Below are 25377 nucleotides of genomic sequence, written 5' to 3' on the forward strand. Positions count from 1 at the left end.
ATTTGAATATATTTGATTGATAAGTATGTAATCGTTAATTTGAAATATAGGATACAATATACAGCAATACTACAAAAAAGGTCTCAAAATCTAATCGTTTATTTAAAATGCAGGAAAGATAGTACTTTCATAAGGGCAAGGTGTGATTTTTTTATGATGTATTGACTCATAATGCATTTACAATGTTTTTTTGTTGTAACCGAATATTGCAAATATTCAATAGTCATAGAGAAAAATGCAAGGAAGATGATAAAATTCAAACTTTATAAGATAGCGATAAGAAATTATTGGGAAATTACGAAGATGTGAGAAGACAAATAAAGTGAAAATCCTTATCTCGTCTTTATCAATATTTGACACTATCAGCATCTTCAAAACTGGCAGATATTGATACCTTCAAAGAGACGATCTACATTTTCAGTCTTTTCTAAGTTTGACGTGAAGTAGTGAGTGGTGTCCGCATGACTCGTGCCAAGTAGAAATAGTCACCACCAGCTATTTAACATCTTGAAAAATGGCTCGGAAAAAACTTAAATGGAAGTTTCCATTCTTACTGTACCTATTACTACTAAGTGTGTTTGTCAAATCATTACCAGTGAACCGAAAAGTGCAAGAAATACCCGTGGTAACAACTACAGACTCTTTTATTCATGAAAATTCACATTATCCAAAAGTAGGTGATCTGACTAACGATAATCATTTTGTTGAAAAAGAGACTGTTCAATTGATAGAGGCCGAAATAAAGAAATCTGAAGTGGTTTCAAATAAAAATGTAACTCAAAATATTCAAAAGAACACAACAAAAGCCGTTTCTTCTCTTCAGCGTATAAATTTAAGGCCAGGTTTGACTGTTAAAAGCTATGACATATTGCTTACTATAAACGGTGACAGCTTTGATGGTTTAGCATTAATCCAAGTGGATGTATTAGATGGTACAAGAGACATTCCTATTATATTCCACGTTGAAGATTTAACAGTGAGCCAAGTGGAGTACGGAGCTTTCAACCCCACAGGAGTTGGTTTTTTTGTTGACGATGGGAAACTGGAAATAATTACCGATTCGAATAGAGCTTCATACACATTTCGCATAACTTACAGCGGAAAGTTACAGGAAAATGGTTTCGGACTCTACCGTGGGCGGTACAATGGCGAGTAAGTATATTTTCATAATAATTTTGAATCGCATCTATCTGCTGTTGGGGGACTAATTTTCAAACAAGAGTTGCCAAATTGTCATTTACTTTGAGACCTTGATGTGTACACGTCACTTATTGACTTGTGATCTACAAGTAGTAAACGCATTAGTTCTATGTTTAATATACATAATATTATTATACGCGTATGTGTGATATTATAAATTAAAAAATACAGTGTGTATTTTAAGAACGAAACACCTTACATGCTTCTTCGATCTGCCTGAATAGTCATCACATAGTCTATGTTTAGGTTTTTACACCAGCGGGGGTTTCGCGCATAGCGATAAAGTATGTATAGCGCTACTAAGGGCCGGCTCTCACTGCCGGCACGGCATGGCATGGCACGGAAGTTTGTGCAGTGGCATCCCGCGGCGCGCTGCGTCATCCCGCGGCATTCCGTGGCATGCCGTGGCAAAGCCATCTGACATCCATCAGATTTGCATAAGTTTCAAACTTATTTCAACTAACTAGCAATCATAATTCCTCGATCCCAAAGTGGCGCTTAAGCCTCGCGGGATGCAATGGCGCGCCGCGGCATGCTGCAGCATCCTGCGACACGTCGCGGCATCGTGGCATCGAAATAAAGGAACTTGAATTCTATACTGGTTGAAATAAGATTCAAAATAACTTGATTAGTAATAAAAACCTCTGCCCTGCCATGCCATGCCGTGCCGGCAGTGGGCGCCGGCCCTAATACTCCCATTTATTTCATCTTCGAGAATGAACTGAAAGTGAGTGCTACTTATACTTATACTCTGCCGCTATCGCCTGTCATCGGTAAAGGGCCCGGGTTTTAAAGAAACGGGTGGTACAAAAAAGCATAACCAATATTTAATTTTAAAAAAACTAAATTATGCCAACAGTTGCTAATATAATTAAGTAGGTATACTTGACCTTGTAGAAATACTTAATCGTTTCCGCACCATACAAATTATTAGAAACAAGTTCGATAGCGATGCTGATCCGAGCGCAGCGGATTGGAGCGGAGCGTTATGCCGTTTAGTGAAAATTGAGGCTAATTCAGATAATATTTTCAAAATTGAAGCTACTTTGATATGGATAATGGATATACAATTATACATGTACATGTACTCGAGTGCACCTTTATGTTATTTTAATAAAATCTTTCATCGCTCTTACAATACCTACCTACTTATTTCCTCCAAAATTAATCAATAGCTTAAATTTTGTAAGTCCTAAAATCCTGAACGAGTTTTTTTTATAAAATTGTATCTATTCATAGGTGCTACTGAATTATATGTAGGCATATATCTTACTAAAAATGATTGATTTCAGCGTATATTATGCAATGAATCTGCACCCAAGTAATGCAAGAAGGGTATTCCCATGTATAGACGAGCCCGACGTGGAGGTTCCTACAATACAATTTACCATCGACAATTTACCAACGACGAATGTCAAGGGAAGCTCACAGGTCGAAATCGTAGAGTAAGTTTCTTTAAAACTTTTTTAATAAGTAACCTACCTTTAATAAGTACACTCGCGAGCAATGAAAAAGTTCCAGTGAAATAGCACTAAGCAATATTGAGGTACATTTACCAGTCCATCATAATATTATAAAATAAAAAGGAAAAATTCTATGTTTAAAAAAAAATAGGGACGTTTGGTCGGTATTTTGTCGGTAGATCCTTTTCATTGCTCACGAGTGTATAATAATACTTAGTATTGTACAATTTTCATAGACATGACGCCCACTTTCCTACCAACATTATAGAAAAAGCAAACTAGAGTTCGTTTATTGTCTTTTTGTAAAAAAATGACCTTAATGAGGAAATAACCTTAAACATTTTGATAAAAAAAACATAAATATTGTATAAACCTAATAATTTACTTTTCTTTTAGTCGGAAAGCAACCTTCAATACGGTGTTAGGAGCACACCACCGTCTAGGAATGGTAGCACACAACTTCCAAAATGTTAACAATCCAATCCCAAACAATATTCTTCAACTATACTCTCGAGTTACTGGTCAAGATGCTGAGGCTTCCCAAATTTTGTCATTTGTTTTCCCACAAATGGAAGAGTGGACAGGAAAACCGTTTGCATCCATCCAAGACGGTCAGAACGAAGCGGCAGCCGTCATCGCCATGCCAGACGTAGTCAACACCTGGCACGTTTTGTCGACGATATGTATTTGGTTAGTAGACTATTGCATTAAACCTACCTGCTTAAATTTTACTTGTACCTATCTATCATTTGATATTTTTTACTATTTTAGGGAGCCATACATAATGATGCCACTACGACATGGCGTAACACAACGAAGTAAAGCGTTAATTGAAATTTCCAAAGGTGTTGCTAATCAATGGTTTGGTTATGTCATATACCCTAATAATTGGCAATTCGCGTGGGTCAACATCGGGCTCTCAACAAGAACGGCTTATGAAATGGCCAGACTAGTAAGTAAATCTTGAAATTTTAATATAAAATGTAAGAATCCACACCTACCTTTTTAATAATTCAAATAATAGATACTTTCAAGGTAAATATGTAGAGCTTCGACCATTCAAATAGTCGAAGGTAGGTATATAGGAGCTTCACTTAAATCATTCCAACCTTAGAAACTACAAGTTAAGTCATAATTTTACTTTTTATTTTTATGTACTAATACCACCTCACCGCTAGGCGCCCCATTACATAATCTCATTTTTTCATGGCGTGACTTATCCCGTATCCGCCATTAAAAATATCAAAATTAAACTCATTTTAGTTCCAAGGAGAACCGGCTCCAGATACGGACACGACAAACATCGATGTTAATACCCTGTTCGTTACTGAAATCATCCAAGAGGGATTATACCGTGACGCGTACACCAGCGCTCTCCCTCTTGAAAAAGGAGAGAATATATTTGATGAAGCCGACATAAGAGATGCAGTTTATGGTATAGCTCAATATAAAGCCCCAGCAATACTGCATATGCTGAGTAACGCAATGGGCAATCCTAAAGAGGAGGGTGTTAGTAGCTACATTCAAGCAGCATCAAGGATACTATTGAACCAAAGGTAAGATATACTTATTAGGTACTGGGTACTTATTAAAAAAAAATATATAGGTAGAACAAGATGAAGAAAGTGATAATTTACATGCTCACAATACACAAAAACATAACTAAGTACCTACCTATACTTATTTAATGTTCAAACTGAATTTCTTTATCTTAGTGACAATACCTTCTCGAAAATATTTTTTTAGATTTCTACTTAGTAACAAGAATGCTTTCTAATTTATCCCTATTACTAACCTATACCTACACCTACCTTTTTCATATATTTGTAAAAAAGGTGGAATCTGATACAACCTAAATTAAATTGCATTTTACCAACTAACTTTCATTATCTTGCTTCCTAAAGTGGTTCCCTGTCACCAGATCCCTTCAATCCTACACTTCTTCCAACCTCTACGACGCTCTGTCCGAGGTGCCCGGGGACAACGTGCTGGTCAACGACGTGGGGGACTTCCTCGAGCCGTGGACCCGAAGCGCACACTACCCCGTCATCAGCGTCACCATGTGGAGTAGCTCCGTGTCTTTGAACCAGGTTAGCATGTGATTTTTTACCCGAACGCCAAAGGAGGAGGGTAATGTTTTCTGCTTTCTGTATAAGTGGCCCAGTGGGGTTACCACCACCTAACATTAGCCATTAACCATCCTTAAGCAGCGTCGCTCGCCTTTCAAACATCCGTCAGATTCATGGAAGTAATAAGTACTTACGTACAACAGTACCTACTTATTACTTCCATGGTCAGATCATACAGGTTGTTTATTGCGATTGTATGTTTGCTAGTATTTATGTAACCGTGGCCAGTTTGTTTAGAAATTAAGAAAATCAATGTACCTATAATTATTATTTCTGTTATAAAGTTTATGAGGAACCGAATTATAAAATGTCACTCCAGAAGGGCTAGCACACGGCGCATTTAAGACATGCCAAAAGTTTTGCATCGCGCTCACTCACATCACGCAGCCTCAAGAGCTCGCTCTTGAGGCTGCGCGACAGAGGGAACGCTTTTTGTGCACCCCTGAATTTCAGTGTAATTTCCTTCAATACATTGAAATTTATATCTACACATTCAAACATTTAATTACAGGAAACATTCGGGTTTGGTTCGGTACCTACGATGACATACCCGATTCCGATATCATACACGACCAGTATAACGCCCAACTTCAACAACATCCAACCACAGTTTGATATTGAAAACACACGAACAATCAGCGTCACACTTGATGAAGATGACTGGATAATACTTAATATCCAAGGACAAGGTAACCAATAAATTTTATTAGAAACACAAATAGTAAATCTAGAATACTCCAGATAATCATATAATTATGTAGATATAGATCACAATATCACTGTACATACAATAAAATGTATTGTGCTTTCAGGTTATTACAGAGTAAACTATAACAATGATTTAATGGATCGAATTCTGGAAGCCTTACAAGATCCCGAAAGAAGAGAGGTCATACATCCACTCAACAGGGCCACTGTAAGTTTCATTTTTTTATTACTTGTAAACATTTAAAACTCTTTTTATATATAACTAGCTGTGCCCGCGAGCTACGCTTCGCCTTAAAAATCCCGTGAGAATTCCGGGATAAAAAGTAGCAAATGTTCTTTCTCAGGGTCTAGACCATATGTATACCAAATTTCATTCAAATCCGTTCAGTAGTTTTGGCGTGAAAGAGTAACAGACAGACAGACACAGTTACTTTCGCATTTATAATATTAGTTAGGATATATTTTCTTCTTTGTCGTATGATCATATTGCAGATTTAAATTCAGTGTCAGCTTTTTATCATCATCATCACGATAAGTTGAAATCTTTTGAGTAAGTACCTTCTATACCTCACGGCTATCACGACATAGCATCACAATAAATGAATATTATCGTTTTAGCTTGTAGATGATACGCTGAATCTAGCGCGATCAGGCAGAGTGGTTTATGACACAGCTCTGCAACTAGTGCTGTCGATGGAACATGAGACCAGCTATGCTCCGTGGAGAGCTTACGTCAGAAATATGAAATTCCTTTGGTGGAGACTTGAGGCACACGTAATGTTTGATGATGATCGTCCTGATGATATTTACCAGGTAAGTTGAATTCGAATTGTCTACTCACATAATTTTTCTATGAAATCTGTTTGCCTAGTTCATTGTAATAAAAACATGATTAAATCCCTTTGTACAGAGAATGCTGAGAAGAACCCTGGTAGCGTTTGAAAGAGAGATAGGCTTTAGTCCAGAGCCTCTGATTATCGAAGATGCGATGACGTCAATGACTCGAGGCCTGGTCATGGATCACGCGTGCAAAGCTGGCTACCAGCCGTGCATCGCCGCTGCGGTCGACTGGTTCTACGATCCCAGTGCTCCTGAACCAGAAGTGTAAGCTGTATAATAGTATGCTTAATAAGGGGTTGTTTCACAATTTCTGGATTATGGCTACCTGTGGGTAAAAGACATGTTGTCTTTCTCTGTAATTATATTTTAGACAGTGACAGCATGTCTTTTATCATTGTAAAACAGCCCTTTTTTGTTTATCCTGAAAGTAGGGCAAACAATAACGATTTTGATGTTTTTTAAGTCGTTCGTGTACTTTGAAATAATATGACATTTATGTTCTATCTATTTTTATTTTTTTTAGGAACCCTAACATCCCGTTCGATATTCGGCCAGCAGTTTACTGTACCATGATGAGGGAAGGTGACGATCAAGCCAGGAATACTCTCACTAGGGCCTTATTGGCAGAAAATATTCATTACGAACGCCTGGTCATCATCAAGTCCCTCGCCTGTACACGCGACGAAGGTTTTTTGTTGAAGTAAGACACATGGGTTTTTAGTGCTCATTTCTTTATTTATTTAAATATTGTGTACCGTCTTCTTATTCTGTCCCACTACTCCCTCGAGAAGCCAGGCGCTTCCATCCTTCTCTGTCGATCTGGCATCGGTTTGAGCTACGACCACGATGGCAATATAGTGACGTTAATCTACTTCGGTAACGGATCCGTGCACCGTAGACTGCTGAAGTGACGTAATTTTACGTCACATTAACATTAATTAGAGACGGTTCCTGCGCATTAGCAATTTACGCGGCTTACAAATCTCTATATTTTTGTTAATACGTATATTATTACACTTACTAAATCCGGTTTACAGTGTCCTGCGCTCGAACATCATCGATGGCTACGAGCTGGGAGTGGAAGAGCGAGTGGAGTTCTTCAAGGCCGTGATAGAGTCCAGCATCATGAACGCGGAACTAGCACTCCGGTTCATCAGGGACAACACCATCTTAATAAGAAACACGTGAGTTTTGAACTGCAATAAAGATTACCTAAATGATTATTGAAATCGCAGCAGGAAAACGATTTCAATTATAATAGTCATACTCAGAACTGAAAGACTGAAGTTAGTAATGAGCTTGCAACTTACCATGGGCACTTGAGTACTTATTGAAAGTTTATAAACGTGAGAGGTTCAAATATCTAAACTTATTAATAAGTAAGAAAGATGGGTAAATAGCTTTCAAATTAAATTAAAGGCAAATTAACAGTGTGTAATTCTTATTGCAGATACGGTGGAACCGTCAAGCTCATGGAAATTATTTACCACCTCGCAGAGCACGCGTTCGATGAAGGCTTCACTGATAATGTAAGTATAATTTAGAAAATCACCATTGTTACAGTTGTATCATAGTGGCGCTACAGTAGCAAAAGCATCTTAGGATAAGATATCGATATATTTTTTTTATTATACACGCGTTTTTACGCAAGCTTCGTGTCGACTTATAGACGAACCTATAATCAAAAGTTTATCCGTGGGAATCCTGGTATAAAAAACACATGTTTAAAGAATAATAACATAATACTATCAACGATACCAAATTTTTCTTCTAGTTACGTAACTGGATCAACGACAGAAACGTAGACCTCGGAGAGGTGGAAGGCTTCGCCGCGAGAGCCCTGAAACTTGCCGAAGACAACACGGCGTGGGCCAACGCCAACCTGGACATCGTCTACGAGTGGATTGACGAGAACGATGCCCACACCATCGTCGTCTCGGCGACTTTGTTGATTGTTTCACTTATGGTCACAATCTTCAATTACTAGCAGAGGGTTTAGTTTGGAAACGTAGCTTGTTAAGTTTTGTATTATTTTAAATATTTTTTCATATAATCTAAAGTAGGTAGTAATTAAGCATTAGTTAACTTTATGGTACTTAGAATTAACCATTCACTAATAGAACTTGAATCGGTGATGATTTTCTGTCCTTTGTTAGACAGAAAACTATTTTTTTTAAACTTGAATTCGGAGTTTGTTTAAAAATATGTTGTGTAAGTAGGTATAGTTGTCAGTTTAGAAAAGGATGGTAATTTTGGAGACTTCTTATTATCGTAAAAGATAATATTGACTGTTTCGGAAAGAAGTTATTTGGTCACGTTACATTACATGAAATGTAATGACAATGTTGGATTAATAAATTTATATACTTATACTATATTATAATTACAAAGGTATTTTAATATTTTATGCCAATATAGATAAAGGCATGAATGTTTTAGACATAGTTTAGTAAACATCGAATTTGTATACGTAATTCTTAGAAAGTTATGTACTAGTATAAACTATTTTAATCATAGTTATAGTGAGGGTATAATTACCTAGCACTAGTTTTAGTATATTCACATAATAATTATCTTATAATGTTAATTAAGTAGAAAAAAGTAAATATTTTACTCAACAAAATTGCACGATGAAAATGTATAAATATAAATTTAATGATGTAGGTAAGTAGGTACTTTTTAATCATTGTAAGTAATATTTAAGTTTTAACATTTAATAGTAAGCATAATATAGTATATTACTCCTATGTTAATCGTATTTGATAAGTTTTTTTACTTTACATTTTCACTCATAGGCTTTAAATTAAAACATTTATAAGGGGTAGGTATTGTGGTATATTTAGTTTTAAATAAATGTCGTATATATGAAGCAAACGCGTCCTCTTGCTTTATATATACCTACATTTGACATAAGTACATGAATATAGTAATTATTAATTATTTTAAATACTTATTTAAATTAACTTACGTTACCTTATATGAGGTGATTGTGTTATATCTTGTATCACTTTAGAATTAATAGAAATAGCTATCGAAGAGAGCTTGTGTAAAATAAAATCAATAAATATTAATTGTTATATGTACCTACATATTACAATTCTAATTAAATATTATCGTAAGCAATGTGTCTTCGAATTTAATCAATATTACCTAATGAAACAATAAGTAATATAGGTACCTATACTACCTATACAAAGTTTATGACTAGAACATGTGAACTTATGCGTTTGTAAGGCATTAGTATGACATTATTTATTTTATTACCAATTGATAAAGGCTATTAAAGCAAATGCTGACATTATGGCAGCATCACTCCATCTGTGTATGCTATTGGAAGATGATGCTTTTTCTCTGGGCACGGGTTTTATTGCCTGTAAAAGTAAAAAATAAATATTATGTAGCTCGAACCATAAATAAGATGGGTAAACCCTCCCCCTTCTAGCGAAGTAGGTAGACCTACTTTTCACCAGTGTAATGTTATGTTAGAACCAATGAAATAGACAGCGAGCCTCTTACAATATTGCAGGAATAAGATACCTACCAAATATGACTTTGAAAAAACGTATGTATCGTTCTGAAGCCGACCTCGTCAAATAATTTAGCAATCCTAACTAATCGTAATTCTAACTACTAATATTATAAATGCGAAAGTTTGTCTGTCTGTCTGTCTGTTACTCTTTCACGCCAAAACTACTGAACAGATTTGAATGAAATATAAGGCTCTTGTTTTTCATTATTGGATATCACTTTGGTATTGTGTACGTACCGTTACAGGAGTGAAAGTGGTGACTGTAGACGACTCGATGAGTGGCATCAGACGCAACCTCTCTACAGGCAACCTGTAGAAGAATCGGACCTCTTCTTTCCTGATAAAAATAAGAAAATAACATTGAAACCCGTAGATTTATGAAAACTTAAAATTAAAAATTAAAATACTAAGTAGTGTCTAGATAGGTAGATGTATATGATGGAAAAATAAGTCGGGCATTGGAGCAAAACTTAAATCTTCAAGTTAGCTCATTTTACTTAAAGGAGACATTTTTAAAAAGTAAGCTTATTTTTCCAACCTATATAAAATTCCTTACAAACTCACTTTCAGCTGAGGCAAAAAATCATTAAAACATTTTTACAATAAAAACCTCCGGTAGGAAATGGGAATAATTTAGTCCCGCACGGAAGTACTCTTGAACAGTTCGTAAGACAAAAGCGAGTAATGTCGAGGACACTCACGCCAGTCGCTCGGCTGTATTGAAGTCCTCTCGTTCAAAGCTATTCACAGTTTTAATAGAGTCATATCCGTCGCTGCGGTTGAGGAGAGTGAAGTAACAGATTTGTCGCAGGTCCGGGTCGTATCTGGTGACAGAAGGAAGCTTACAGTGTTTGGAAATTATACTAATAATAGGTATATCTACTTTTAATTAGGTAGTTTGATGCTTCGTTATTTATGTGAAAGGATTACTAAGGGCCAGTTTTTTGATCCATAGTTAACTCAACCATTGGTCAAAAATGGCGACCATTAGTTAAAAATCACTCAAATTTGTATGCAGCTGTCATGCTTGACAAGTGACTTGACTAATGGTTAAAGTTGACCACGGATCAAAAAACTGGCCATAAGGGCCAGTTTTTTGATCCTTAGTTAACTCAACCATTGGTCAAAAATGGCTACCATTAGTTAAAAACCAACAAAAATTGTATGCAGCTGTCATGTTTGACAAGTGACTTGACTAATGGTTAAAGTTGACCACGGATCTAGTTAACTCAACCATTGGTCAAAAATGGCTACCATTGGTTAAAAACCAACGAAATTCGTATGCAGATGTCATGCTTGACACGTGATTTGACTAATGGTTAAAGTTGACTACGGATCAAAAAACTGGGCCTAAGACGATAATACGTACACCCAATACGCTCTTTCAGCTTGTGCTATTTCAACTCAATATGTAGAGGTTGTTGGTGAAATTATAAACCCATACATAGACTTCAGCATACAGCATTAGCAATTTTTGACGCTTTTATCTTTTTATTTTATTATATAGCCTATAGCCTATTTTTCTGTGTAATGCACAAGTGAATACTCAAGTTTATCAGCACCCTTGCACTAATACTAACTTATACATATTTTTCTAAAACTCAACTTAATATTACACAACTTACAAAGACCGAGTAACTTGGTGCAGAGCGGGCTCCAAGTCTCTCAGACAGGGCGCATGGCCGATAGAGCAAGCGAAGGTGATGATGCGAGTCCTGAACATTCTAATGCGGTCGTCCCTGTCTATGTCGTTGTAGACTCGACGGTACACGTTGGATATAACCTCGCGCAGTAGCATCTGTAATTATTGGAATTGTTTAAGCAACTAAGCTTCCACCTTTCGGTAACGCAACGGACGCATCGCATTCAGTGTTCTTTGTACTTATATAAATTCACATAATAAGTGCGTCCACTTCATTGACTTTGCTGACGTCGTTTCTCTATACATTTATGAAAATTCGTACGATACGTTCGATACCCATAGGTGGACGGTTACAAATTCATACATAGATAAACTTATCAGGTTATTAGCAAATTAATAGACTGCTGGTGTTGGTGTTGGTACAAATTCAGGCCTAAGTGATCCTAAAATATGTGTGAAAACTTTTAATTGGCTATGTATTATTAATCGAAATTTCTTATGTATAATATTTAGCTGTAAGTTTTCCTATGAATAAATAAATAAATAAATAAATAAATTCGAAGTGCACTTCCGGTAAACGATATTCGACAGGCCTAATTGGCCGGCCGACACTTGATCGTCATTGGACTACAAAACTACAAATTCACTTTCGCTGAGTACGGTTACTATAGTCACAGACAGGGTGGTATAACATGCCCAAAGCTCTTTAATCTCTATATGGATGAACTTATCGGCGAACTCAGCAGTATGCATGCAGGATGTTATGTTGACGGCAAAAGCTGCAACAATTTCAGTTATGCAGACGACATGGTGCTGCTGAGTCCGTCGACAGGTGGGTTAGTGAAGCTACTTGGAGCCTGTGAACAGTACGTGGAAAAACATGGTCTCAAGTACAATGTAACAAAAAGTGAGATAATGATTTTTAAAACTGAAAATAAGTTACCTCAGGAGATACCGTCTTTTTTATTATGTAAAAATGAACTGAATCGCGTAACTAGATTTAAGTACCTTGGGCACATTGTGACAGATGACCTTAAGGATGATGAGGACATTGAGCGGGAGCGTAGGGCGTTGGCAGTCCGTGCCAATATGCTGGCCCGCAGGTTTGCACGCTGTACAAGAGAGGTAAAGGTCACCCTATTTAGGGCATATTGCCAATCTTTTTACACGTGTAGCCTGTGGGTCAACTACACGCAAAGGGCTATCAATTCCCTGCGTCCAGTACAATAACGCCTTTAGGATGTTGCTGGGGCTGCCGCGACACTGTAGTGCGTCGGGCATGTTCGCGGAGGCGCGCGTGGACGGCTTCCATGCCATTGTGAGAAAAAGGACGGCCTCATTGCTGAGCAGAGTGCGCGGCAGCACCAACAACATCCTAGCAGTCATCGCGGGGCGGCTCGATGGCCCAATACTGAAGCACTGGGTAAGTGTCATTATTGGTACACTTACAGTATGTGGGAAGTCGAGTCGTCCCATAGCTACGTTACCCTGACATGCTATATTGTTTTATTCGGATCAATTGTATTTAATATTCTATTTTTTATCAATTTAATTTATATTTTACACAATTTATCCTTATTATTTATTAATGTGACATTGTTTATTTATTTATTTTTATTTTGTTTTAAATATGGTTAAATAGGATTGAACCGATATAAATTAATATACCTACTGTATGAATTATACTAATTGTGATTTATTGTGATGTAATTTTAATTTAATTTATTTACTTATTGATTTATTGTGATCTAATTTTAATTTTATTTTTAATTTGATTGACATTGCATGTACATTGATCTTGTTATCTGAAAATAAATGTATTATTATTATTATTATTATTATAGTGAATTGCTGTCTGAACTAGGATGAATAAAGTAATAGTCATCAGTCATCACGATATTATGAAATACAATCATTCGATCATAAAAGAGTTGAGTAAAATATTTAGTTATTAGGTAACTATGTACTGATTTTAATTACTCCAATAATATTATCGTTATTCTACCCTATACAGGGTCTATAACTGTATATCCTATTTTACTGTACCTTCCATTCATTGTACAGCTGTTTTGTTATTTTCCGAACAGCTCCATCTATCTTTAGCATTTGGAACCCGCTGAGCGCTGCGTCCCACACCACGTAACTGTCTTCATGCTCAAGACTACTGACGATCTCCATGGCAAGCTCATAAGTTATGTCTCCTGACATATAGAGGGCGAAAGCGTCGTTTAATATCTGCGAAAAATAATAGTTTCTGATCTTGATCCAAATTATTAATTTCGTTTTCAAAGTAAAGAAAATATTCACTAATACCTGCGTGAAATTCTCTCTCAATATTTCCCCATACTCCTCAAATAATTTTACTCTACATTTTTGGTATGTAGGCGAACAGTCTGGTGTAATAAATTTAGTACACTTACTTGAGCCCTATTTAAAGCGTTAATTCTATATCTCTCTGGACTATTCAGGGTGTTCACTATCATTTTCCACGTAACATTATCGTAGTTAACTCTGTAGTATCCTGAAAAAACGTAACTTTGCAATTAGGTATGAAACCAAGCACATTATTTAATCCCGATCACCTTATCTCAGAAAGATAAGTACTAAAAACTAATTAATTTGCAATGTCAATTTTGTTTGCACCATAATATCATTGCTCTTGAATGCACTTAGTAAAATAAGTCTGACTAAGATCCCACGTTGGGAGCGCATCGTACCAAAATAGTTTACTGCCTCATACGTTACGGTAAACGTTACCAAGGACTTGGCAGGAGCCATATTACAGAGTTTTACAACATGTGCAACAATAATTTTCCCGTCAAATTACCGTGACATTCAGAGTATTTGTTCAATAGAAAGAGCAATATTACAACACCCTATATGACTAATTTACATAGAGCTAAATAAATATAAGATAGATTCTTATTACTCTGATGTATTGAATGAGATACTATATCTAATAGTTCTAGTCCGTTTCAGACTAATTTCTTCTAATTGATATTCTAACATTAAATAATATATCTTCTTAAGTAGTACTGTAACATCTTACCTGAAGCATTTCTGTTTAGAATGATCCAGCCATCGTTTAAATTTTCTTTGAACGTGTAGCCACTGTCCGCGATAGTGAACTTTGGTTGAAAGCAGTTGAAACAGTTTTCCGTATACTGGGTGAAGTACGATATGGGTATGAGGTATTTATGATGCCCCCTCGTTACATTGCTGAATGTGAATTGTTTCTGAAAATGGGAAATAATGTTTTAGTGACCAAGACTCTCAGCGGGGACTAGGAAAGAGAATTGCCTCAGCTCAACTTGCTGGCCACCGACAGAGAAGGTCTATCCTGGTGTCAGCCCCAGACTCCTCGAAGTAGTAACGGGAGTGAAGAGAAGAGAAAGAAGACTCTCAAAGCCTCTAAAATATAATAAGTACATCTATCACTGACCATAGCAGATGAGTAGGGTTTATCATCAGCGCGAAGGATTAGTCCGTCAGCGTATGGGACTAGGCAGCTATAAAGTAAATAGATACGCCATACGTTACTTGGAGATGGTCGTATCGTACACCCTCCAACCTATACATACCTGTTCTAAATAAACAATATCTTGCGTGTCTTGGTTCCTGTACACAGTAGCCTTCACGACGGGATATCCCGGCTGTCGCAACCAGGAGCTGAGCACATCAGACACCGTATAACCCTTGAAGAACTCGCACTCTACCGTCTCAGATTGAAGAAAACTTGTGAAATCTTCTACAGAGACAAATTTGCCTCTTCTGAAAACACAAGTGGATAATTATTGTCGCATCGAAGTAAACAGAAGACTAAAATATTGTGAAACTATAATCATAATCTGATTTTAAATTCAAATTGTCAGTAATAAATCTTCTTCAAACCATATTAGTAGTTTATGTGTAGATTGTGTAGTGGGTGAACTGACACTAAACTTTATCGCAAGTTTTATATAAATTAACATTTTAATAACAAAAAAAAACAACCATACAAGCACCCACGCCTTGTACTCTCTTGCGGGGTAGGCAGAGGTGCATTGCTGCACCCACTTTTCTCCAGAGTGTTATGTTAGTCCCAATGTAATAGGGGGCGGGCCTATTGCCATTTTACGGGCACATCCAAGACCCGAGAACAAATATCTGTGTTTAAACAAATATCTGCCCCAGCCGAGAATCGAACCCGGGACCATCGGCTCACTAGTCAGGGTCACTAACTCGGTCGTCAACATTTTTAATAGTTACCTCGTATTCAAATAGTTCACTAAAGCTCTGTGAAACTTATCTGATCCCAACCAATTCTCGACCATCCATATTAAAGCTGCAGTTTTGTATGACACCAGTGGGTGATATCTGGAAGGAATGTTTATAGCGAGCGTCCTGTTGAAGGACTCCAGGTTTGGAGTTTCTGGTCTCCAGTCCAGCATCATGGCTTTGTTCCGAGTTTGCAATCCGTACACACTCATGTCCCAGAATGATCTCCCTGACTGCGAAAAGTATTATTCAATAGCTATTCAACCAAAATCTATGAAACAGCTTTCACGATTTCAAAGAGATTTTTTTCGGAAAAATCACTTATGAATTTCTAGCTTGTATACGGGCTGCTCCAGAAGTGGTTAACTAAGCCGAAAGGAGTGAACCTGTAAATCTACGACTTTTGGAAATTGACGAAAAAATATATAGTTTCCCATAGTAGTATAAAAGTCATGTGATCAATACTGATCAGCAAAGATTATAAGGAGGAGCAAATATTATTCTACTGTAGTATGAATTTAGTTAGTCAGAAGTAAGTCGTTTGATGTCTTTAGGTATGGGTTTGACTGCAATTCTCACCTGAGATAGAAAGTAATATCCAAAATAACTAGCCATGCCTTCTTTGAACCACTCTTGTTTCCAACGTGTTCGCTCTACTTCACCAGGATTTCCAAGCCATATTCGACTTAACTGCTGTGTCAATAGATACGACATTTGTTCTTTTTGCATAATGCTTGTGTATTGAGGAATGTTCGACAGTTTATGTTCCCTAGAAAAATACAAAGCAAAGTGAATTTCAATGAATATTGTAATAGACCTGCCTCAAGGTTTCATTATTCATCTGTTCTATTTAAGTTTCGACGCTTATTAAAACATTGGCATACCCACTCCATGTGGAAAATATCATAACAATTCTAACGCGATCATGATAATTTAGATATTTGTATTGTTGCTAGAACCATTAAAAAGTTTAATACATACCCGACAGTTAAAAGATTCCAGCTTCCTGCTTCATAGGTTTCAATTGTCTTGGGCATAGCAACAATATTTATTGGACCATTAACCAAAGGTCTATTGCCTGATGAATACTCTTGAATCACATCCAATACGGATTGACCAAATTTGAGAATGAACATGTGTTTTGCGAGATGAGTACTAGGGGCCCAAAGAGTTAAGGTGTCATTTGTGAGCCTAGATGATACAGACTTGCTAGCGAAGTCTGAATGGTGGAAACCAACTTGATGCACTGCCACTTGAGGTGATGGAATGTACTGAATGGCAGTTTGATAGTCCTTTTGGCTGAAAAAAATATCATAGAATAATAACTTGGTTCACACGGCAACATCTTTCTCATGATAACATAGCTTATATACCATCTAACAATTTCTCCATTCACATATTCCCTAATTGACACGATTCCCACTGATGATCAGCCAACAGTCTAACACTAAAGATCTTTAACATAATAGATTTAAGAGTTATAATCGATGAGATTCACACAGAGTGTGCAGATAAAAGCGCAAACAAACCATAAAAGGTATAAACAGCATTACACACCATATGCTAGGGAAAGCGGATAGATATATATAGTCTAGACCTAAAAGTGAAGGGAAAGTCATGTTAATTGAGCAGTACAGATTATCTCGTGAGTGTTTTTTGTCCCGCTAAGAGAACATAATTATAGAAGCGATCGATTACTAATTTGATGAGATGGGCTTGCAGAGAAAACCAGTACTTATGGACATATCTAAAGGTAAATACCAATATTGATGGTGATGATAGAAGAATATAAAATACTAAGTAATACATAAACAGTTACACAAATCATAAATAATTTCACAAATTAAATAAATAGCAAAATCAGCAGCCTTATTACTAAAAGTAATACCATACTGAAAACCACATAAGTAGGAAAAATAAACAGATGCAAAAGGAAATACTGACAAAATAGAGTCTGACTGACAAAATTTTAAGTACCTGTGCCGCTGTAGTTCCTCGGCTACAGTGAGGCTGGTGTCACAAAGCTGGTCATCAGCCGTGTTGGGAAGAAGCACCTTGAATCTGAAGACAGCTTCGAACTGAGGATTCTGGAAGCAGGGGAAGAAGTACTTGGCTCTGTCGGGCGAGAGACGGGTGGCGATCATTGATCTGAAAAACAAAAGAAATTATAAGATTACCTATCAGCGAACACTGGTGTTATTTTAAAGATTCATAGAACAACATAGTTGTTCAAAATTACGAGTTGGTTTACCTCCTTTTGACAAACAATAACTACCACTTCTTCAATAACAAGTACAAGTCTAATTCAAAAGTGTAGTTCCTATTTTGCAGGCCAGTGTATTTCACTGACCTAGATATAGGTAAGTACCAAAATCTTCTTGTTATATACCAAACAAACAAAATTAGCTGCATTGTCGTCCAAATCTTGCATGCATGCACGCAGGTCGAATGTTACATCGTGGTCTCTTACCACACCTATGGAGATCTTATACGATTTCAATGGGACAAATACAGAGCTATATTTGGAGTTAGCGATAAAAAGTGGAGCCGTCGAGACATGGCCGGGTACTTCCTAATTGAGTATGCAATAGTAGGTACGTATTTCCTGTAGCACTCATAGTAAAAACAGTTTGTACGTTTACGAGTCGATGAGACCATTGATAATTGTCCTCATTTGGAAACTTCTCAGAGAGTTTAAACTTATTTAAAAATAAATTATATAGGTAATATAAGTTTATCCACAATCATGTTTCCAAATAAAATATCGAAATTCACTTTTGATTAGGTACATTCAGAAAAAAACACCTGTCAAACAAAAAAACTCTAAATTCTACATATTATATTAACTTGTATCGCAGCTACGCGCCTAAACTTTATCCGGGTTTAACAAAATAGCAATTTGGCAGTGCAAAAAGTCTTTTATCATTAATGAATTATTAATTTTTGTGTGTAATGGCGCATGTGCCCATTTGTCAAGTCAATCAAAGATACAATTCTGATCAAATAGGAGTACCCCGGCTCACTGATCCATGTTCAACAATAGGCTAGTGAAGGCCAGAACTATACGCTACGTATAAAGTGACCCCATTTGGGTTTAGCTAGAGGAGCGGAACATCTACAGGGTGGCCATTTAAACGGAGAGTGGAGGGAGATTTTGAAAAATAAAACAATTGTGAATGGTGTTCGTTAAAACATTTTTTTTATACGTAACAAAACGGTCAATTGAAAGAAAACTTAAATGCTAAGTTCTTTTTGACTTCAAGGTTCGGTCTGGTCAAGTCTGGTGTCGCGATTTCATTAACGAGCAATAAAATATTTTATTGAAAATTTTATAATTTATGTTTAAAATTGTGATAGGTAGCTATTGCTTATAATTAATAGTTGAACCCTACAGGGTTGTAGGGTTGTAGTTGCAGCCCTAAAGGGTTTAAAAAAAACTTGAAAATTGATCTTGTGAAGATGGACATTTTCCTTTGCATAATATACAAAAATATCACATAACAGAACTTCGTAGGTGGTCCGTCTAGGATCATAGATGTTGCGTAGGTCTCGGGGTCATCTACAAAGCCATATTAGTAATTTTATTGTCTAATGTCTATGTAATTTTTCATATATTAGCAGTGTCCGGTCATAAATTTCCCTTTTAGGGATTTGCTAATTAAAGTCTTAAGTCGTGATCATGAAGGTACTTACACGCAGTTTGTTGAGTATTCAAACTTATCAAGCATCAAAGTAAATACAATACAATACACTTACATTGAACCAATCAAAAAAAATACAAAAACAAAAACAGAACCAATAGGCTTTATTGCTTATAGCAATCTCTACCAGATAACCTTTGGATGGAATCCTATATTAAAAAATCGTCAGGCGCCAACTTAAGAATTTATCTTACTTTAATAACGTTAAGTAAAAGGCGGCAAGGGCTAACATCAGTAAGTAGTATGATTACACTATAGTATGACCTATATACCTTGACTCCACTAACCACATAATCACATAATTGAATCGATATCATTGAATTACAAATCGAAGAAACAGGGCAGTTAAATGGCTATTAAACAATCTGCTAATAAGCACATGCCCTCCCACATAATATTTACTTCTTTATTATATAGAAGGTCACTTTAGCAGAACAACGAAGTTTCCGGGCGCTGCACGGCACTGCTAAGTCCTGCACTAACCATGCCATGATTAATTGCATGATAGCCCTATTTTGTTTGTTTTTTGTTTTGGTAGAGTAACCTGTGTGCATGGACACCTTTTATGTTGTTATGTGCGTGTTTGTGTATGTGTCAGTTTGTGACCGAGTGACCACAGATCATTGATCAAGGCCTTGTATTGTAAGTTTGTAACTGATCACTATAATCCATATTCCATACTATGAATGCGTAAGTATGTTTGTTTCCATCAAATCAAATCACTATGGTAAGTACTTATAGTTATAATACGTGTAAAGTTACTGAAATTTCCACGAGCTATTTCCAAAGCTTTTTTAAGGTATTTTTCTTTTCACATTTATGAAGTAGAGAGTACCTAACAACCACTGGAATACGTAAAGTGTATAATATTGAGCTTTTACTGGCTTGAGCTTTTAAGGCGCGTTTTTCCAACATTATGAAGTTTTCAATATCGATAAACTTTAAAATGTAGATATAATTATTTATCATAGGCAGTCAAACACAATGTGTTTAAATCGTCACATTAGTACAATTAATGAACTTACTTTTGACGCCCAGCTTCCTCATATTTCACAAAAAATATTCCATCGTCAACTTCATCGCTCTTTAAAAACTTCCTGAAGAACATCTTTATGTAATACTGGGTATTCCTCTCACTGTATGGTTCCAGTTCTTCTCTCAAGTACAAATACAGCTTGCCCATTCTCCGGTCATATTCGTATGGACGGACACTGCTTATTATATTAACTTCGTTCTTAAACACTTTCACAGATTCTCTATGAATTTCCAAGTCCTTCGCGTCTAACTCGATCATTTGCACTTGACGAGCGTTAGCAATAACCGTTATCGTTATATCACAGTCTAAGTACGATATCCCATCTCTCAAAATATGCGGAATCAACTTTAACTCATACTGCACTGGGTACACCGTGTAATTGAGGCATTCTTCCTCATTAATATAATAAGCACTGGCTGAATTTAAAAGAAACAGAAAAGTAAAAAGTTGCGGAATCATTTTTGAATTTCGAATCTCGGCCGCAACCGACGACCGTCCGCGTCGCGAACAAACACAATTTTCGCGTTCGACTCAATTCCCGAGCAGAGGTGGAAAAGCTTGGCGCCATTTTAACCCACCACTCTACGTTGGACTGTGTCGGTCGTTTGTTTACTTTCTTATCTCTGCAATGTTATGGGCTTAAGCAAGAACCTATGAAGGGCCAGGTAGGTTGGTTGACATCACGGCTCGTCAACTTCGAACGGATATAATGGGGCGTCCGGAATTTCGAGTGGACAGTATTTTGCTGACTCATTTGGATTTATTACGCAAACAAACAATAGTTTAAGTTTCGTTATATTTGACTTAAAGTTTACCTACAGATTGTGTAAAGATGTAAAGTGTCTAGTCGTGCCTAAGCATTAACTTTTTTTGTCAAAGAGAACTTTCTCACCTACCTTTGGCATTTATTTTTCTATGTGCTTAACCTACACAGTCTTGGTAAAATACTTACTTGTAGGTTACTGCAGACTGGTGTTATTAGGTGAAATGTAGACACAAGAGAATTTTTCTGAACAACCTTTTTTACAGAACATTTATCAATTTCATCATAATGTTTAGTACCTACATTGATGCAACAATACACTTTGAACATTCAGTACTTACCTACCTTATGTATATAAAATATCAATGTCCTCCTAGCCGAATTTCGACTACGGCGGCCAATCTCAATTGAGATCAGCCAACTACGCAGGAGTAGATTATAGTGCCCAAGTGTGTGCGCAGTACACAGGAGCACTCTCTGTTCCATCACTCTCATAACCCAATGGGACGGATTGACCGACACGACTGGAGAGAGCTAGGCGCAGGACCGACTGCTTTACATGCCCATCCGACAGCATGGATCGTTTCACTGTTTCGGACAACAGGTGATCAGCCTTCTATGTCCTAACTAAACTTAGAACCACAATTTAGAAACACAAATTGATGGTCCCACCCGGGAATCGAACCCGGGACCTCAGGGTCATGAAGCGAAGCTTCTACCACTAGACCACAGAGGCAGTATAAAATATCAAAATCAAGTCCCAAATACCTGTTCTGGAGTTACCTTTTTCACGATATGGCACCATTATACGTAAAGATAAATACCACTATACTTATTTTCGTTAAATATAGCGATGTGATTGGTGAGGCGTCTATTAAACGAGTATATCTACGTCGATAAAGACGCTATGCCGCGGGAGCTGGTCACACAGATAGGAATAAATCACGCTAAGCTCAGCATAATTACCATCTTGATATAGAAGAATTGAGACCACAGTGCACGCGGCTGCGTAGGTTTTAAAAACTCATTGTTCGCTACAAAATGCTAAGTGTATCCGCCCACTTCATGTTATAATAGAAATAATACGCATTACCGTTATCTGGGCTATTTACTTTATTTATGTACGATTGTACGTAACGTTAGGTCACTAATGATTTAATTAGTAAAATCGGCACTCATTTTTTAGTAATACTCTTTAATTAGTAAAACCCCATAAACGATGACGGCATCATCGTTTATGGGGTTGGTAAGAAGAGGTGCATTGGACTGCCTAGTTGCCAAGTTTCCGGCAAAATTGGAGCTATCATTGTACCATAAATTTTATCCATAATATCCTCTCCGTAGAGTAAGTAGATAGCTGCTATAAAAAAAATAACAAAAAAAATTATAAAGGAGCATTAAGTATACTAGGTGTGTTTTGTAAATTGGTACATTAGGTATTATCTATAGACTAGAAAGTCAAAGACTCAAGGCCAATGTTGCAATTTTAGATTTTTCTCATTTGGCATAATTCCAATAGCAAGTGATCATAGAGATACATTCATGTAATTGTAGGTGAATAATATGCCTACAAATTGATTATGATTTGGGTTATACAATCAAATAAATAAATTACGTATGATCCTGATGGAATATTTATGGCATTGATAACCCGTGAAATATTCAAAATGAAACGAAATGAAGTTAATGTATTCAAAATTTACCTACTTAACAAATAAAAATTTGCATAAAGTATCTAAAATGGACGCTAGATACGCCACCATAGTCGTAATAATTAATTAACAGTTCGCATCATTGAGGTCACCTTGCCATACAGACTAATAGCAGAAATTAACCCTTGAGTGGTGTTGTCAAACATGGAGGATGATAATAGATGTTTGTGGAACGCTGAGCGTTGTTTGACATGACCTGGGTCATTTGGGCCAAGGCAATTAGTTGGGTAAGGCCGGTACTTGATAATTACACGATGACGCCCTGATTTTCAGCAGTGATTATGATAATTTTATTACACCTGTGTTATCCTCATAATGTGTATTTTTATCATTTATAAATTAGGTATGTCTGTTGTAAACAACCTTACTGTGACCCTTTTTCTTGTCGTTAAATTTTTCTGCAAGTTACAATATAATATTGTAATGTTTAATTCAATTACTTCATTATTATTATTCCTTATGGGTGTAGGTACCCAATCAGGCCCAAAAAAGGAATAAAAACCTCATAATGTACCTACCTCTATATATTATTGTATAGGTAGAGAAATGACAACGGATGTTAAGGTTTTAGTTTAGGATTTTTTAAAAATAGATTTAATGATCTATTAAATTTAGTGGCTACAGTCTGTGCCACCACTGAAGTCCGATAGCAGCGGCGCTATACCCAACGAACACACGTACCTACAGTCCAATTATAAAGTTCTGAAAACGGAAGTGGATTATAACTAATTATTATAGACCGTATTTAATCGATCTATTAGGTATATTTATACTATTGTACTGTAGTATTATTTTTTATTTAGCTACACCCGAGTCCGCGTTGCTCTATGGGCTGCACTCATAGAACAAAAGAAGAACTAAGGGTGGATTCGTCCAAACTTCCTTTACACGAGAATAACTATACCGGAATAAAATTTATACGCGAGTAAATATCTGGGATAAGTACATTTGCATTCTACCAAGTTATACCATGATTAATTGAATGAACGAGGAACGAAACTGTAATGCAACTAAAATAAAAATACCTGCGTTTCAAAGCATGCAATAGAAATGACATGCCAACTTAGTTTGAATGGATTATTATAGGATAAAATTGTTTATGTTTTAATATTTTATTCACTGTTGTTATTCTGAGAATTTGCCTTTTAACGTACTTTTGTTTATGTTTTGACAGATGTGTTTATATGTCATTATGACGGTTTTCTAATCAGCTGATGTGCTGCCGCCATTACAAAATTACTCTCGGATAAGCTCGTTACACGGTCAATTTTGGCGGTATAACATTTTACTCTTGGGATAAGCTACTTATCTTGGTTTCAGGTTTGGTAGAATGCAAAATCTGCTTACTCGCGAGTAACTGGTAGTTTACTCGCGAGTAAAAAGTTACTCGTCGTTGGTCGAATCCGCCCTAAATGTGAAATAGTATGGAGAGGTTAGTTTTAGTTCCCGATTTTGCCGTAAGACTTCAGTGGTGGCTCGGACTCTACATTTCTAGACGCGTTGTCTGTGGGTGAGGTATGTCAATAGTGTAAAGTAAATAAACGTTTTGTGATGCGGATGTGGATGAAATGTTTTACGAGTTGTTATAAAATAATGTCCTTTCGAGTAAGTTATTGCGGTACGTCTAAACCTGTTATAACTTTCAAAGCTTACATACCAGACATCCAATTTTTATTGTGCCTGTATGTAACGCTGAGATTTTTTGTTACTGTAATGCTGTGTAGTATGATGATCAATAACAAAACATAGGTACATGCATGCATACCGGTCAAAATCATAACCCTCCTTTCGCTTCGCCGTAGTCGGGTAAAATAAATAATTAGGTCACTTTGACTGAACTCATGGTATTTTTCAAATAAAATATTTTCTTTCATATTTGGTGCTCTTTATCTGTAAGTCATTTTTTAAGAAAAGTAGGGCCACTTGCTGAAACATATTAAATCTAGATTTAGTGTCAAATCTCGATTTAAGAAACGTCAGTCTAAGGGCCACTTGCAGAAACATATTAAATCTAGAATTAGTGTCAAATCTCGATTTAAGAAACGTCAGTCCATATAAAATTTGACATTAAATCGAGATTTAACACTAAATCTAGAATTAATATGTTTCTGCAAGTGGCCCTTAGAGAGATTTAACACTAAATCTAGATTTAATATGTTGGTGCAAGTGGCCCGTAGTCTCTTTAGCTTTACAAGAAGCAAAGTTTCCAAGAGTTTAAATTCTACTTACGCATTTTATGATTCTATCGTAGGATAATTTTTTGGCAAGCTAGAGAACCCCACCTGGAGCCCTTTCCTGTCGTGTGTTGACTCCATTTGGGTGGCGCCGTCCCGTCTGTAATTAGGTGAATTGGTTCTCGTATCACACCATAATATATGCTCCACCATGTTGTTGTAA

The 25377-nt window shown here is 36.5% G+C and overlaps 2 protein-coding genes across 2 annotated transcripts; one reads left to right on the plus strand and one right to left on the minus strand.

Annotated features, from left to right (window-relative positions):
- The first annotated feature begins 406 nt into the window (after positions 1–406).
- On the plus strand, positions 407–9463 carry LOC105386579 (aminopeptidase N). The gene is made up of 14 exons (XM_011557174.3): positions 407–1152; positions 2493–2645; positions 3060–3353; positions 3435–3615; positions 3927–4219; positions 4585–4753; positions 5304–5481; positions 5605–5708; positions 6119–6313; positions 6411–6604; positions 6864–7040; positions 7378–7524; positions 7791–7869; positions 8115–9463. Exons 1-14 carry the CDS (start codon positions 515–517, stop codon positions 8325–8327), a joined length of 3015 nt encoding a protein of 1004 aa, XP_011555476.3. The 5' UTR covers positions 407–514; the 3' UTR covers positions 8328–9463.
- A 110-nt stretch (positions 9464–9573) lies between these two features.
- LOC105386578 (membrane alanyl aminopeptidase) lies at positions 9574–21038 on the minus strand. Its single transcript, XM_011557172.3, has 13 exons — positions 20495–21038; positions 17746–17916; positions 16750–17067; positions 16348–16537; positions 15760–16001; positions 15093–15282; positions 14561–14747; positions 13932–14032; positions 13558–13746; positions 11495–11667; positions 10571–10693; positions 10107–10206; positions 9574–9711 (listed from the first exon to the last, which is right to left on the minus strand). Exons 1-13 carry the CDS (start codon positions 20962–20964, stop codon positions 9601–9603), a joined length of 2565 nt encoding a protein of 854 aa, XP_011555474.3. The 5' UTR covers positions 20965–21038; the 3' UTR covers positions 9574–9600.
- Positions 21039–25377: the final 4339 nt, after the last annotated feature.

The sequence above is a fragment of the Plutella xylostella genome, chromosome 9 (genome assembly GCF_932276165.1).
Source record: "Plutella xylostella chromosome 9, ilPluXylo3.1, whole genome shotgun sequence".
Taxonomy (NCBI): domain Eukaryota; kingdom Metazoa; phylum Arthropoda; class Insecta; order Lepidoptera; family Plutellidae; genus Plutella; species Plutella xylostella.